The following is a 13,682-nucleotide window of genomic DNA, read 5'->3' on the forward strand; positions in this document are numbered from 1 at the left end:
CGGCAAGCTAGGTGGGCACTCTTCTTCACCAGATTTTGAGTCTCTATTTCATACTGTCCCAAGTCAATAAACACATGAGGAGAGCATCAGTAAACACCGATGCTCTCATCAGAATTCAGACTGCCTTAAACGATAACCCAGAACCTACTCCCATTCTACCTCCCAAATGCTTCATCAAAGCAATTACTTGGGACATTGACAAGTATATAGCTCAAGCCCAACCACACAATCCTCCAGAAGCCTATCCTTACAGTCTCATGTTTATTCCTCCACAGTTCCGAGGTCAACTCATTACCTGAGCTCATTCATTCCTGGCCACAGGTTGTTCCGTAGTCAACTCATCTATCAACTCATCTGTAACAAGTATTGGTGGGAGAACATGGTCTCTGAAATTAACAAGTCTGTTTCCTCCTGCTCTACCTGCACCAAAGCCAAAGTGCCCCGGACTCTGCCCACTGGCAAGCTATGCCCACTGCCTATACTCCAAAGACCCTGCTCACACACAGCCATAGATTTCATCACAGGCCTACACAGGTCTCAAAGTAACAGTTATTCTGGTGGTAATCGATCGCTTCTCAAACACTTTGAAACTCATTCCCCATCCAGCCTACCCACAGCCTTTGAAACAGCTGAACTCCTGTTCACACATCTTCCAATATTATGGGATCCCAGAGGACACAGTTAGTGACTGAGGCCCTCAATTCACATCCAGAGTTTGGATTAAGTTTATGGATATGTTAGGGGTTTCTGTGAACTTAACTTCGGGGTATCATCCCCAATCTAATGGTTGAGTGGAACACACCAATCAGGAGATCAGGTGTTTCCTCAGAGTGTTTTGTATGGAAAACCAGAAGGATTGGGCAAAATACCTTCCTTGGGCAGAATATGTGCAAAACTCATTAAAACATACAGCTACCCAGTTAACGCTGTGTGGCAGAGGGGGCGTGGTCAAGTGTTGGTCTGTGAACGAAGGGCGGAGTCAGGGAAGGTAAGTGGCAGAATCACTACACCTGATGTTAGTTAATCTGTGTTTGTGTGTCTTCCCCAGTGACCACACCCTATAAAAAGGAGAGAGAGAGCAGAGGAAGGAGACTCTCCAACCAGGAGGCTTGTGTGTGCGTGAATAGTTTAAGCTGAAAAGCTATAATAAAGAGTTTGAGAACTCAGTTCTGGCCTGCCGTGCTTCTGTGCTCCACCCACCCTAAACGATTGCAACAGTGGTGCTGAAACCCGGGACGCGGAGTACAGAAGAGAACAGCCTCATGGACTCCTCCCCCTTCAAGGACCTGGTCCATGCCCTCACCATGGCCCAACAGAACCAGCACCAGGCGCTGGTCACCCTCCGGAAGGAGCAGGAGGAACGGTTTGAAGCCCTGGTGCTGGCGCAGCAGGAAGACCGCCAGGCGTTCCGGCACCTGCTTGCGTCGGCGGGGTCCACCATCACCACTGCTGCGGACCCTCCCCACCTCACCCTAACGAAGATGGGTCTGCACAATGACCCCGAAGACTTCCTTGCTCTGTTTGAGCAGGCAGCAGAGGCGTGGGGTTGGCCGGTGGAACAGCGCGCAGCCCACCTCCTTCCCCTGCTAACGGGCGAGGCGCAGCTGGCCGCGCTACAGCTCCCCGCCGACAGCCGGCTGGCTTACGCGGACCTCCGCAGGGCCGTCCTCCAATGTGTGGGGCACACCCTGGAGCAGCAAGGGCAGCGCTTCCGTGTGCTGCGCCTGGAGGAGGTCAGCTGGCCGTTCGCGTTTGGCCAGCAACTCCGGCACGCCTGCCGGTGGTGGCTGAGGGCCGACAACCGTGACACCGAGGGAATCCTCGACCTGGTGGTGCTGGAACAGTTCATCGCCCGACTTCCAGAAGAAGCAGCAGAGTGGGTCCAGTACCATCGCCCGGCGTCGCTGGATCAGGCCATCGAGCTGGCGGTGGACCATATGGCGGCTGTTCCAACGGCAGGGCAGCGTGTCTCCTCTTCTCCCCTCTCTTCTCTCTCTCTCCCCCCTTCTGTTTCTCGTCCTCACCCCATTCCCCCACCGCGGAGGCGGGGGCCGGCTCCACCCCAGCCGGCCCGCCGCACCCCCGGTGCCTTACCGTTTCCTGCTTCCGTGTCTGTGTCTCCCCCCCTCAGGTGAGTGAGCTCCGAAACACCGGTGCAGAGAGAGAGCCTGGGCTGGTATGCTGGTGCTGCGGGGAGCTGGGGCACCTCCAGCATCAGTGCTCTGCGATGGAGGTTGGCGCGGTGGTCCGGATCACCGATGTGCCAGGGACTGCCCTCGATCAGGCCGGAGCGTATCGCATACCGGTGAGTATCCAAGGGGATACGTATCAGGCTTTGGTGGACTCCGGCTGTAATCAGACCTCAATCCACCAAAGCCTGGTGCAAGATGAGGCATTGGGGAGAGCACAATTGGTGAAGGTGTTGTGTGTGCATGGGGATGTTCACAAGTACCCTTTAGTGACGCAGGACACTCAGACTAAGGCGCCGATAACACAACTTTTGATCCCAAAGAGCCGCTGGGAATTGGTATTCCAGTCGGCTCACTTTAATCCCATGACTGGACACTTGGGGCAGGATAAGACACTAGCCCGAATAATGGCCCGGTTCTATTGGCCAGGGATTCGCAACGTCTGTAGGTGGTGTACGGCATGCTGCGAATGCCAGTTAGTAAATCCAGCAGCCATTCCAAAAGCGTCTTTGCGTCCTCTACCATTAATTGAGACCCCGTTCGAAAGAATTGGGATGGATCTCGTCGGGCCATTAGATCGGTCAACACGAGGGTATCGCTTTATTTTAGTTCTGGTGGACTATGCAACGCGATATCCGGAAGCAGTGCCGCTTCACAATATCTCCGCACGTAGTATTGCAGAAGTGCTCTTCCGCGTCATCTCCCGAGTCGGAATCCCCAAAGAGATTCTGACTGATCAAGGCACTACGTTTATGTCATGCACACTGCGCAAACTGTATGGGTTACTGGGAATCAAGCCGATCCCCACCAGTGTTTATCACCCACAAACGGACGGCTTAAAACATAATTAAAAAATTTGTAAGCGAGGACGCATGCAACTGGGATAAATGGCTCGAGCCCCTGCTTTTCGCAGTGCGAGAGGTCCCACAAGCCTCCACAGGGTTCTCCCCGTTCGAATTATTATATGGGCGTAAGCTGCGTGGCATCCTAGATGTGCTGCGGGAAAATTGGGAGGAGGGACCTTCACTGAGCAAAAACGAAATTCAGTATGTTATTGACCTGTGCGCAAAACTCCACACACTCACGCACCTAACCCAGGAGAATTTGCGGCAGCCTCAAGAACGGCAAATCCGCCTGTACGACAGGGGCACACGCCTTAGGGAGTTCGCACCGGGAGATAAAATGCTCGTGCTGTTGCCCACATCGAGCTCCAAACTGATCGCCAAGTGGCAAGGACCCTTTGAGGTCACACGGCGAGTCGGGGACGTCGACTATGAGGTGCGATGAATGGACAGGGATGGGGCGTTACAGATTTACCACCTCAATCTGTTAAAACTTTGGAACGAGGAGGTCCCCATGGCGTTGGTGTCAGTGGTTCCAGAGAAGGCGGAGCTGGGGACGGAGGTTCAAAAAGTAAAATTGACATCGCCCACCGCTCCGGTCCCCTGTGGAGACCACCTCTCTCCGACCCAACTTGCAGAGGTCGCCTAGTTGTAGACAGAATTTTCTGATGTATTCTCGCCCCTGCCCGGCCACACCCACCTCATAGAACACCACATTGAGATGCCCCCGGGGGTGGTAGTTCGCAGCCACCCTTACAGACTGCCCGAACACACAAAAAAAGGTGGTTTGGGATAAACTTAAGGCCATGCTCGACATGGGCATCATCGAGGAGTCCCACAGTGACTGGAGCAGCCCGGTGGTCTTGGTTCCCAAGGCCGACGGGTCGGTCCGGTTCTGTGTGGACTACAGAAAAGTCAATGTGGTGTCTAAATTCGATGCGTACCCAATGCCTCGTATTGATGAGTTGCTTGATCGACTAGGCACGGCTCGTTTTTATTCGACACTGGATTTGATAAAGGGATATTGGCAGATCCCTTTGACTCCATTATCCTGAGAGAAAACAGCCTTTTCCACACCGTTTGGCTTACACCAGTTTGTCACACTTCCTTTTGGGCTGTTTGGGGCGCCCGCTATGTTCCAGCGGCTTATGGATAGGGTCCTCCGCCCCCATGCCACCTATGCGGCCGCGTACCTTGACGACATTATTATTTATAGTAATGATTGGCCGCGGCATTTACAACACCTGAGGGCTGTCCTTAGGTCGCTGAGGCGAGCGGGTCTCACAGCCAACCCGAAGAAGTGTGCGATTGGGCGGGTGGAAGTACGGCATCTGGGCTTCCACTTGGGCAATGGGCAGGTGCGTCCCCAAATTAATAAGACAGCAGCGATTGCGGCCTGCCCAAGGCCCAAGACCAAAAAGGGGTTGAGACAGATCCTGGGGCTGGCTGGCTACTATCGTAGGTTTATACCTAATTATTCGGACGTCACCAGCCCGCTGACTGATCTCACTAAAAAGGGGGCACCAGATCCAGTCCAGTGGATGGAGCAATGCCAGTGGGCTTTCTCTGAGGTAAAGACTGCACTGTGTGGGAGGCCACTATTACACTCCCCTGACTTCACTCTCCCCTTTGTTTTGCAGACGGATGCGTCGGACAGGGGGCTGGGGGCCGTTCTGTCCCAGGAGGTGGAGGACCACCCAGTGCTGTACATCAGCAGGAAGCTGTCGGTGCGTGAAGGCCACTACAGCACTATAGAGGAGTGCCTTGCCATCAAGTGGGCGGTCCTCGCCCTCCGCTACTACCTACTGGGACTCGCTTTCACCCTTTGTTTGGACCACGCGCCCCTTCAGTGGCTCCACCGCATGAAGGATGCCAATGCACAGATCACCCGTTGGTATTTGGCATCCCAGCCGTTTAAGTTCAAGGTGATCCACAGACCAGGGGCGCAGATGGTCGTGGCGGATTTCCTCTCCCGTCGGGGGGGGGAGTTGGCTGCAGGCTGGACGGCTCCCCGGCCTGAGTCGGGCAGTGGGGGTATGTGGCAGAGGGGGCGTGGTCAAGCGTCGGTCTGTGAACAGAGGGCGGAGTCAGGGAAGGTAAGTGGCAGAATCACTACACCTGATGTTAGTTAACCTGTGTTTGTGTGTCTTTCCCAGTGATCACGCCCTATAAAAAGGAGAGAGAGAGCAGAGGAAGGAGACTCTCTCCAACCAGGAGGCTTGTGTGTGCATGAATAGTTTAAGCTGAAAAGCTATCATAAAGAGTTTGAGAACTCAGTTCTGGCCTGCTGTGCTTCTGTGCTCCACCCACCCTAAATGATTGCAACACGCTGTTTCAGTGCATTCTTGGTTAACAGCCACCTCTATTCCCATGAGACGATTCACCCTCACAAATCTTGGCAGTAGATTCCTGGTTCAGAAGGAGTGAATAAGCATAGGAAGGGGTTTATCAAAGGCTAGAGCAGGTAGCCAACAGGCATAAGCACTATGCTGACAAGCACAGAGGGGAAACACCCATATTCTCTCCGGATGACAGAGTGTGGGTATTCACAAGGGACCTATGCCAACTCATGCAGAAAACTTCATGCCCAATACATTGGTCCCTTCAAGGTCCTCTGCCGAATAAATGAGGTATTTTACAAACGAGAGCTGCCACCACATTGCAGCATGTCCCCAACATTCTATGTATCTTGCCTGCCATTTGGGGACCCTTAGCTATGAACATGCCCACTAATAAAGCCCATTCTACCCTAGAAGTAACAGGAGATCCAGTTCATCAGGTATATAAGATCCTCAACTCCCGTCGTAGACAAGGCAACTTAGAATATCTTGTAGACTGGGAGGGGTATGGCCCAGAGGAATGCAGCTGGATTAATGCAAGACACACCTTAGACCCACTTCTCACCCGAGTGTGTCACTCTGAACATCCTGACAAATGGGGGTGGGGAGGTTATGTCAGTAACAATGCCAAAAACCCGAGTTCAGAGCGGCATCCAAACATGGCTGCTACGGACTACATTTCCCAAGTGCCACAGCGACCCTCCTCTCCAGAATACTAAAGGCACACCTGTTTCCCTTTCTCCCAGTAATCAACCCTACTATTTAAAGGAGACACGCAGAACCATGGCCTCACTTTTTGTTTATAAATGCCTTGAGACCTCAAGAATGGCATAGGAATAGTTTTAAGCATTAACAATAAATCGAATATAATTTTTATGACTAAAGTGATTCATATAGGTAGCGGTCTGAGTGAATGACTTTGACATCTGTGACGTCACCGCAGGAAGGCTATTGGTCTCATCGCCATTTCCGCTATACTAAAGAACAGAGCTGACTACAACTTCGAGCTTCCATTTTGAGTTAATTTATCGCCATGCCATGTAGATGTGCTGCTGGCGGGTGCAGCAACATGACAGTAGGTTGATTTACGTTGCATTCATGGCCCAAGAATGTTCAAACTGCAAAGATTTGGACGCGTTTTGCGAGTTGTTCACGGGCACATTGGGCGCCTACGAAGTGGTCTCTCCTCTGCTCTGCACATTTTACTGAAGACTCATACAAGACATCTGATCTGGTGAGGAGCATTGGCTATAAGCCTGTATTGAAAGAGGGTGCAGTACCAACAATTAAAGGAAAAGAAAACTACAAGAAAAGGAAAGTAAGTTCAGTTGCACCAGTTCTCCCAGAGTGTGAGCTGAGTGTCGTTGCTTAAACCCGGGACAGGATGTGACATGACATATTATCGCTTGGGCAGTGAGCTCGCCGCAGTTGTTGCTAAAACCAGTGACGTCCTGGGTTTTAGTAATTGAGCTGAGCAGTAATGGGTAATGAGTAATGTACTCGGTATGGAGAAAATGGAGAATGAGTGGACCAGCCGTCTGATTTCTCCGCTGGATATGTTTATGTGGAAGAAGCGAATTAATGGAGAACTGCATGAACAACTGAAAGTCAGATTTTTTTCAAAACAATCGGCCACAAGGTCGGCCTTCCAGACGTGAGAACACAGACGGCTAAGCTACAACTCTCATTTGGATACAAAACAACAAAAACAACAAGACTTGTTTACCTGCATTTAGATTAATACATGTAACTTGTATTGTGTATTTAAGTTACTGGTATAAGATTATTTAATTTGCTTCAGAATGTGATTGTCTCCGGCACGGTGGTGTAGTGGTTAGCACTGTTGCCTCACAGCAAGAAGGCCCTGGGTTCAAGCCCAGTGGCCGGCGAGGGCCTTTCTGTGTGGAGTTTGCATGTTCTCCCCGTGTCTGCGTGGGTTTCCTCCGGGTGCTCCGGTTTCCCCCACAATCCAAAGACATGCAGGTTAGGTTAATTGGTGGCTCTAAATTGACCGTAGGTGTGAATGTGAGTGTGAATGGTTGTTTGTGTCTGTGTCAGCCCTGCGATAACCTGGTGACTTGTCCAGGGTGTACCCTGCCTCTCGCCCATAGTCAGCTGGGATAGGCTCCAGCTTTCCTGTGACCCTGTAGAACAGGATAAGCGGCTACAGATAATGGATGGATGGATGTGATTGTCTCAGTTCATCTAATTATTTAACTAGCCTTTTACATTTTATTAGTGAAAATGCATGCATGTACATGTATGTTGCGTAAGTTATATGAACAGAGAACTGAACGAACAACTGGAAGTCAGATTGTTTTGAAACAATTAGCCACAAGATCGGCCTTCAAGAAGCGAGAACACAGACGAGTAAGCTCCGACTCTTATTTGGATATAAAACAACAAAAACAACACGTTGTTTACCTACATTTAGATTAATACATGTAACTTGTATTGTGTTTAAATTACCGGTATAAGATTATTTAATTTGCTTCAGAATGTGATCATCTCAGTTCATCTGATTATTTAATTAGCCTTTTATGTTTTATCAGTGAAAATGCATGCATGTACATGTATGTTGCATAAGTTCTAACACCTATCCCGTTTTAATGAGAGTCAACCCACAATCCGTGAAGTCAAATCAGTCTTAGTTGAGCAAGTCAGTAACGGTATTTCTTACTTTCTCCATAAATTTTTATTTATATATGACTTTTTGGTCTATAGCTGTCAAAGGCCTCGGCCTTAAAACCGGTTCCTGCTGTGACATCACGCACTCAGGGCTGGCTGGCTCAGCGGGGCAGCTCGAATGCCAACTTTGCGGTCAATTTTAACTCTCAAAAATATATATTTTTCATTCCCATTTATGCAGCATACAAGAGTCATGGATGGAGATACTACCCACTCAGAAATGTATTTAAAAATAAAGGCTCTGCATATCTCCTTTAAGCACAGCAAACACATACACCCTTTGTGAAGTATCGTTCTGTGTCTCCGTACCTGATCATACCAAGCCGTTCCGTTTACTTAGTTCCTGACTGCCCGTGACTTTGACCCTGTTTACTATTGTTTTCTAACTTTGAACTCTCGTCTTATCTTTGATAATGTGTTGGCACATCAACTGACCCCTGCTCGACCCTGACTTCATCTTTTGGCTCACGTACTAGATTTGGTTACCAGTTTGTGACGCACCCGCTCTCCCCTGCGCCTGCATCCGTAAGTGCCTGCACCCTGACAGTTTTAATATTTCTTGTTTTGTTTTGGCTTTAAGGTCTAGAGATTGTGTGTCATGTTTTGCAGTATCAAGTGTTTCCTTTTCTGTCTTTTTTATTTTAAGGAAAGAATATTAAGGTTTTTTTTTTTAAATTAAGTACACCCTCTTTGTGTTTCTCAGTCCATTGTATGGTTTATATCATTAACGTTATTGGTAAAGCAATCAGTGTATTACTTGTTTTATCTCTATTTATAATTTTCAACCGTTTTCCTCTTTGAAAATCAAAAAAGCTGTTTTTGACTATTTTTGGCCGAAATGCGTGGTGATATCCTGAATAAATATAACCTAGTTACCTGATATTAACTATATATGCTAGTTATTTTATTATCATTTAGTCAGACGTACACTGGTGGTTTTTATCCCCCGCTGGCCAAAAGGCCCAAAGGGGGATTATGTTGTGGCGATGTCCGTCCGTCCGTCCATCCGTCCTGGGAAGGGTACTCACCTTCTGAAATCAACTCCTCTCACAATTTTTGGAGGAATTTCACAAAACTTGACAGGATTCTTTGTTAAATGTCGGTAATATGTATATTGCAATTTCGTTCAATTCAGTCGCATTTTACCAGAGTTATGGCCCTTGGTTACCAAACTTGTACTTTGACAATTCCATGAGGGTGTATTAAGCACTTATAGCATAGATATAGTTCCCAGCGAGGGATATTGTGCTCTCAGAGCACTCTTGTTAGTTCATGTTAATGAACTTAAAAAGTAACTATAATGAACTATTCACTATGGCAGAAAGAGAGCACCCCATGAATACCTTTGATTTATAACATAATCTACTGATGAAAAAGCAATGTTACTGACATTTTAAATAATTATAAGTTTACAGTAGGATCTGTTGTCTATCACTTTGATTATCAGCATCATCAACACCAGTTTCTGTCTGCTGTGTGACTGAGGGAGGCTCAGTATTATTTATTCAGCAACTGATCTCTGTCCGTGTACACTCTCATACTGGTAGGGAAATGATTGATGATTAATTCAGTCTGTTTTGTTCTACTGGCTCAATTTCTTGCTAGTAATACCTTTAATTATGCCATTTAAACATTTTAAAACTTTGTGTACTACTACTACTACTACTAATAATAATAATAATCTCACCGGATCACCTCTCAGTCCTTTTTGTCCTGGAACACCTGGAATTCCTCTGACACCCTTCTTGCCCTTTAGCATAATATATATCTTTAGTAGATTAAACTTTAGACTTCCAAGCAGATTACATAAACTTTTCTCAAGTATTTTGCCTAATATTTAGCATATTAAAGAGAACAGAGTAGTGGATAAGAACTGTATCAATACATTAGAATTCAAATATATTCCACAGTGAAAAATACAGAGGAAAATCATTACTGGACTGCCTGGCTCTCCTGGCTCTCCTGGGTATCCTCCTAATCCAGTCACACCCTAAAGCAAGCAGAGACAGAATGTCTGGATCCTACAAATATTGGTAGGTACAGATAGTCATGCAAATAATGTACTAACCAATTGTATAAATGTTTAATAAAAATGACGTTACATGTTCTCCATTTAGTCCATCCAAACCATGTTCTCCATCGTCTCCCTATTAAATATAACAGAAAATACGTAGTAAATATTTGCTTCCTTATTATGTAAGTACATCCAACTACTGTACATGATGAAATACAGCTGAAATACAATTAAATATTAGATTAGATTCAAATTTGTCATTGCACATGTCACAGGTACAAGGCAACGAAATGCAGATTGCATCTAACCAGAAGTGCATAGCAGTAAATAACATAAGTGTAATATACAAATATAAATGTACAGGAATTACAGGGTATGGAATGGTATAATGATATGATATAGATATTTACAGTATGTACTAAATGTGCAATATGAATGAACGATAGTGCAATGGTATGATATATAGATATTTGCAGTATATACAAAACACGGTATGAGTAAACAGTAGTGCAAATAGTGATAGTGCAGTGAAGTCAGTTCAAGTCAATTCAGTTTGTTGGGGGGGGTGTTGGTGAGTGTGTGTATGTGGAAGGGGGGGAGACCATGGGGAGGTGGAGTTCAGCAGTGAGACAGCTGAAGGAAAAAAAATGTTCCTGAACCTGGTGGTTTTGGTCTGAAAGCTCCTGTAGCACCTTCCAGAGGGCAGGAGAGTGAACAGTTTGTGTACTGGATGGCAGGAGTCTTTGTTGATGTTTATGGCTCTCCTGAGACATCGCTTCCTGTAGACGTCCTCAATAGCAGGAAGTGAGGCTCCCACGACTTGTGTATTCTTTTACATGTGTATTACATTGTCTGGCTTTATCCAGTAAATCTCATTAAGTCTAAATCAATATCTCTTTAGATCGTATGCCTTCATATCAGCATGAATTTGTCTTTGCCAAAATCGGCTTTTGCAGACTTGTATTCCTGGTGAGCAGTGCTCAAAATCAGTGATGTGAGGTTTCTTCATACACTGCCCAGCGCTCCCCCCATAAATAAATAAATAAATAAATAAATAAATGCACACTGTAATATTTAATTGGCCTGCCTTTAGCTTTGATTACAGCATGCATTCGCCATAGCATTGTTTCGACAACCTTATGCAACATCAGAACGTTTATTTCCATCCAGAGTTGCATTAATTTTTCACCAAGATTTTGTCTTGATGATGGGACAGTAAAACCACTCTATAAAGTCCTCGCCAACACATCCCAAAGACTTTCAATGGGGTTAAGGTCAGGATTCTCATCTCATCTCATTATCTCTAGCCGCTTTATCCTGTTCTACAGGGTCGCAGGCAAGCTGGAGCCTATCCCAGCTGACTACGGGCAAAAGGCGGGGTACACCCTGGACAAGTCGCCAGGTCATCACAGGGCTGACACATAGACACAGACAACCATTCACACTCACACCTACGGTCAATTTAGAGTCACCAGTTAACCTAACCTGCATGTCTTCGGACTGTGGGGGAAACCGGAGCACCCGGAGGAAACCCACACGGACACGGGGAGAACATGCAAACTCCGCACAGAAAGGCCCTCACCGGCCACAGGGCTCGAACCCAGACCTTCTTGCTGTGAGGCGACAGTGCTAACCACTACACCACTGTGCCACCGGTCAGGATTCTGTGGTGGCCAATTCATGTGTGAAAAGTATTACTTATGCTCCTTGAACCACTCTTTCACAATTTGGGACCAATGAATCCTGGCACTGTCATCCTGGAATATGCCCATGCCATCAGGCAAGAAAAAAAATCCATTAATCATATAACCTGGTCATTTAGAACATTCAGGTAGTTAGCTGACTTCATTTTATTGCTATATAACATTGCTGAACGTAGGCCTGACCCAGTGCCCTGGAATAGGTTAAATCTGGACTCGCCATGCCACATGACCTTTTTCCATTGCTACCGAGTCCAATCTTTATGCTCTGTAGCAAACTGAAATGTTTTCTTCTGATTAGTCTCATTAAAATGTGGTTTTCTTATGACCACACAGCTGTTTAGTCCCGATCCTGTGAGTTCTCATCGCACCATGCATATAGAAATGCTCTTACTTTCACTATTAAACATCGCTGTGAGTTCTACTGGGTTTTTTTTGGGTTTCTTTAACGATTCAGCTTCACCAAGCAGTTAAGTAATCTCTGATCATGGTCAGTCAGGATCTTTTTCCAACCACATTTCTTGCTGATGGTTCACAACTATTCTTCCAGATTTTAATAATGCGTTGAACAGTTCTTAACCCAACACACACACACGCGCGTGCACGCACACACACGCATGCACGCGCATGCACACACACCGCGCGTGCGGACGCACACACACAATTATTCCTGTGACAGTGGTTTTACTCCCTACATTTGAGGTTTTAAATCAAAACTCTCAGAATATAAAGAAGCCCCTTTTCATTTTTCTCTTCAGAACCCTTCACGTTACATTTTAAATGATCAATAGTTCTTTCAAAATTTAGCAATCTGTATTTACATTTCACATTAGCATTGTTACCATCATACCTTACAATAGTTTGGTGTGTAGCCATAAATCTGATCTGTATCTAATGTCTGTTAGATCACTGGCAATACTCATATGTGACCTATTTCATACTTACTAGATCACCCCTGTAGCCTCTGTTACCCTGTGGAGAATTTTAAGACAATAATTTCTTAGGTAAAAAGCAGACATGAGCATGTTTTATTTGTAATATGTAGTATGTAATGAGGTGAAAATTGCTACCTTTAGACCTCTTCTCCCAGGACAGCCTGGATGTCCTGGGATTCCATTCAGACCTGGTGGTCCCCTCTCTCCCTACAACACAACAATTATTTCAGTGTGAAAAATAAATAAATAGGATACCTGCTTTGGGATGTATTGTATATTAAGTTACATGAACAGTGACTCAGACTAAAAAAGAAAAAAAAATTACTATGAGTTTGAAATGTTGAGAAGATTTATCTTATAAGATAGATCAGTAATAGAGTCGTACACTTCCTCCTTCTTCTCCAGGAAATCCAGGATGTCCTTTCCGTCCAGGAGAGCCCTGATAAGTAGCAACAGACATGAAATTTAATGAAAGGTTATAATGCTTTTTCAAAAAGTGTCCATTCTGTCTTATAGTATATAATCATATAAGATATGACCTTTGTCCCTGGAGGTCCTCGCAGTCCTCTCATCCCTTCATGACCTGTACATTTACACATCACATTACAACACTCTCGTGAGGCCACAGCATCCTAGAAATCAGAATCAGAAATTAGTTTATTGCCAAGTATGTTTTCACATACAAGGAACTTGCTTGGGTGGTTGGTGCTGGAACAGTTAAGATAAAATAATTTAAAAATAGACAAAAAGTAGTTATATAAATAGAATTTTAAAAAATAAGACGAATCTAAAATATACAAATTTGAAAAAACAGACATATTTAAGGAGTATGTGCATGGGTTGTTTTCAAGTCCAACCTGTGCAGAATGACCCGGAATGTACAAAAATAGGTCACAGGATGAAGAAGTTGTTAGAAAATAGAGAAATGGGCATATCTCCACCCCTTTACACGAAGTACTGCTTTACATGACCTAA

General features: G+C 45.9%; 1 protein-coding gene across 5 annotated transcripts in view; it reads right to left on the minus strand.

The window, feature by feature from the left end:
* Positions 1–13,682, minus strand: part of LOC132887036 (collagen alpha-6(VI) chain-like) — a 153,930-nt gene that overhangs the window by 23,135 nt on the left and 117,113 nt on the right. For all 5 annotated transcript variants that reach the window (XM_060922344.1, XM_060922345.1, XM_060922346.1 and 2 more), the window contains 7 exons: positions 13,247–13,339; positions 13,093–13,146; positions 12,843–12,914; positions 12,718–12,744; positions 10,161–10,205; positions 9,995–10,048; positions 9,746–9,808 (listed from right to left, as the gene is read on the minus strand). In XM_060922344.1, the coding sequence (XP_060778327.1) occupies positions 9,746–9,808; positions 9,995–10,048; positions 10,161–10,205; positions 12,718–12,744; positions 12,843–12,914; positions 13,093–13,146; positions 13,247–13,339 (408 nt within the window). The remainder of the gene's footprint in view (positions 1–9,745; positions 9,809–9,994; positions 10,049–10,160; positions 10,206–12,717; positions 12,745–12,842; positions 12,915–13,092; positions 13,147–13,246; positions 13,340–13,682) is intronic.

The sequence above is a fragment of the Neoarius graeffei genome, chromosome 5 (assembly GCF_027579695.1).
Source record: "Neoarius graeffei isolate fNeoGra1 chromosome 5, fNeoGra1.pri, whole genome shotgun sequence".
NCBI lineage: Eukaryota > Metazoa > Chordata > Actinopteri > Siluriformes > Ariidae > Neoarius > Neoarius graeffei.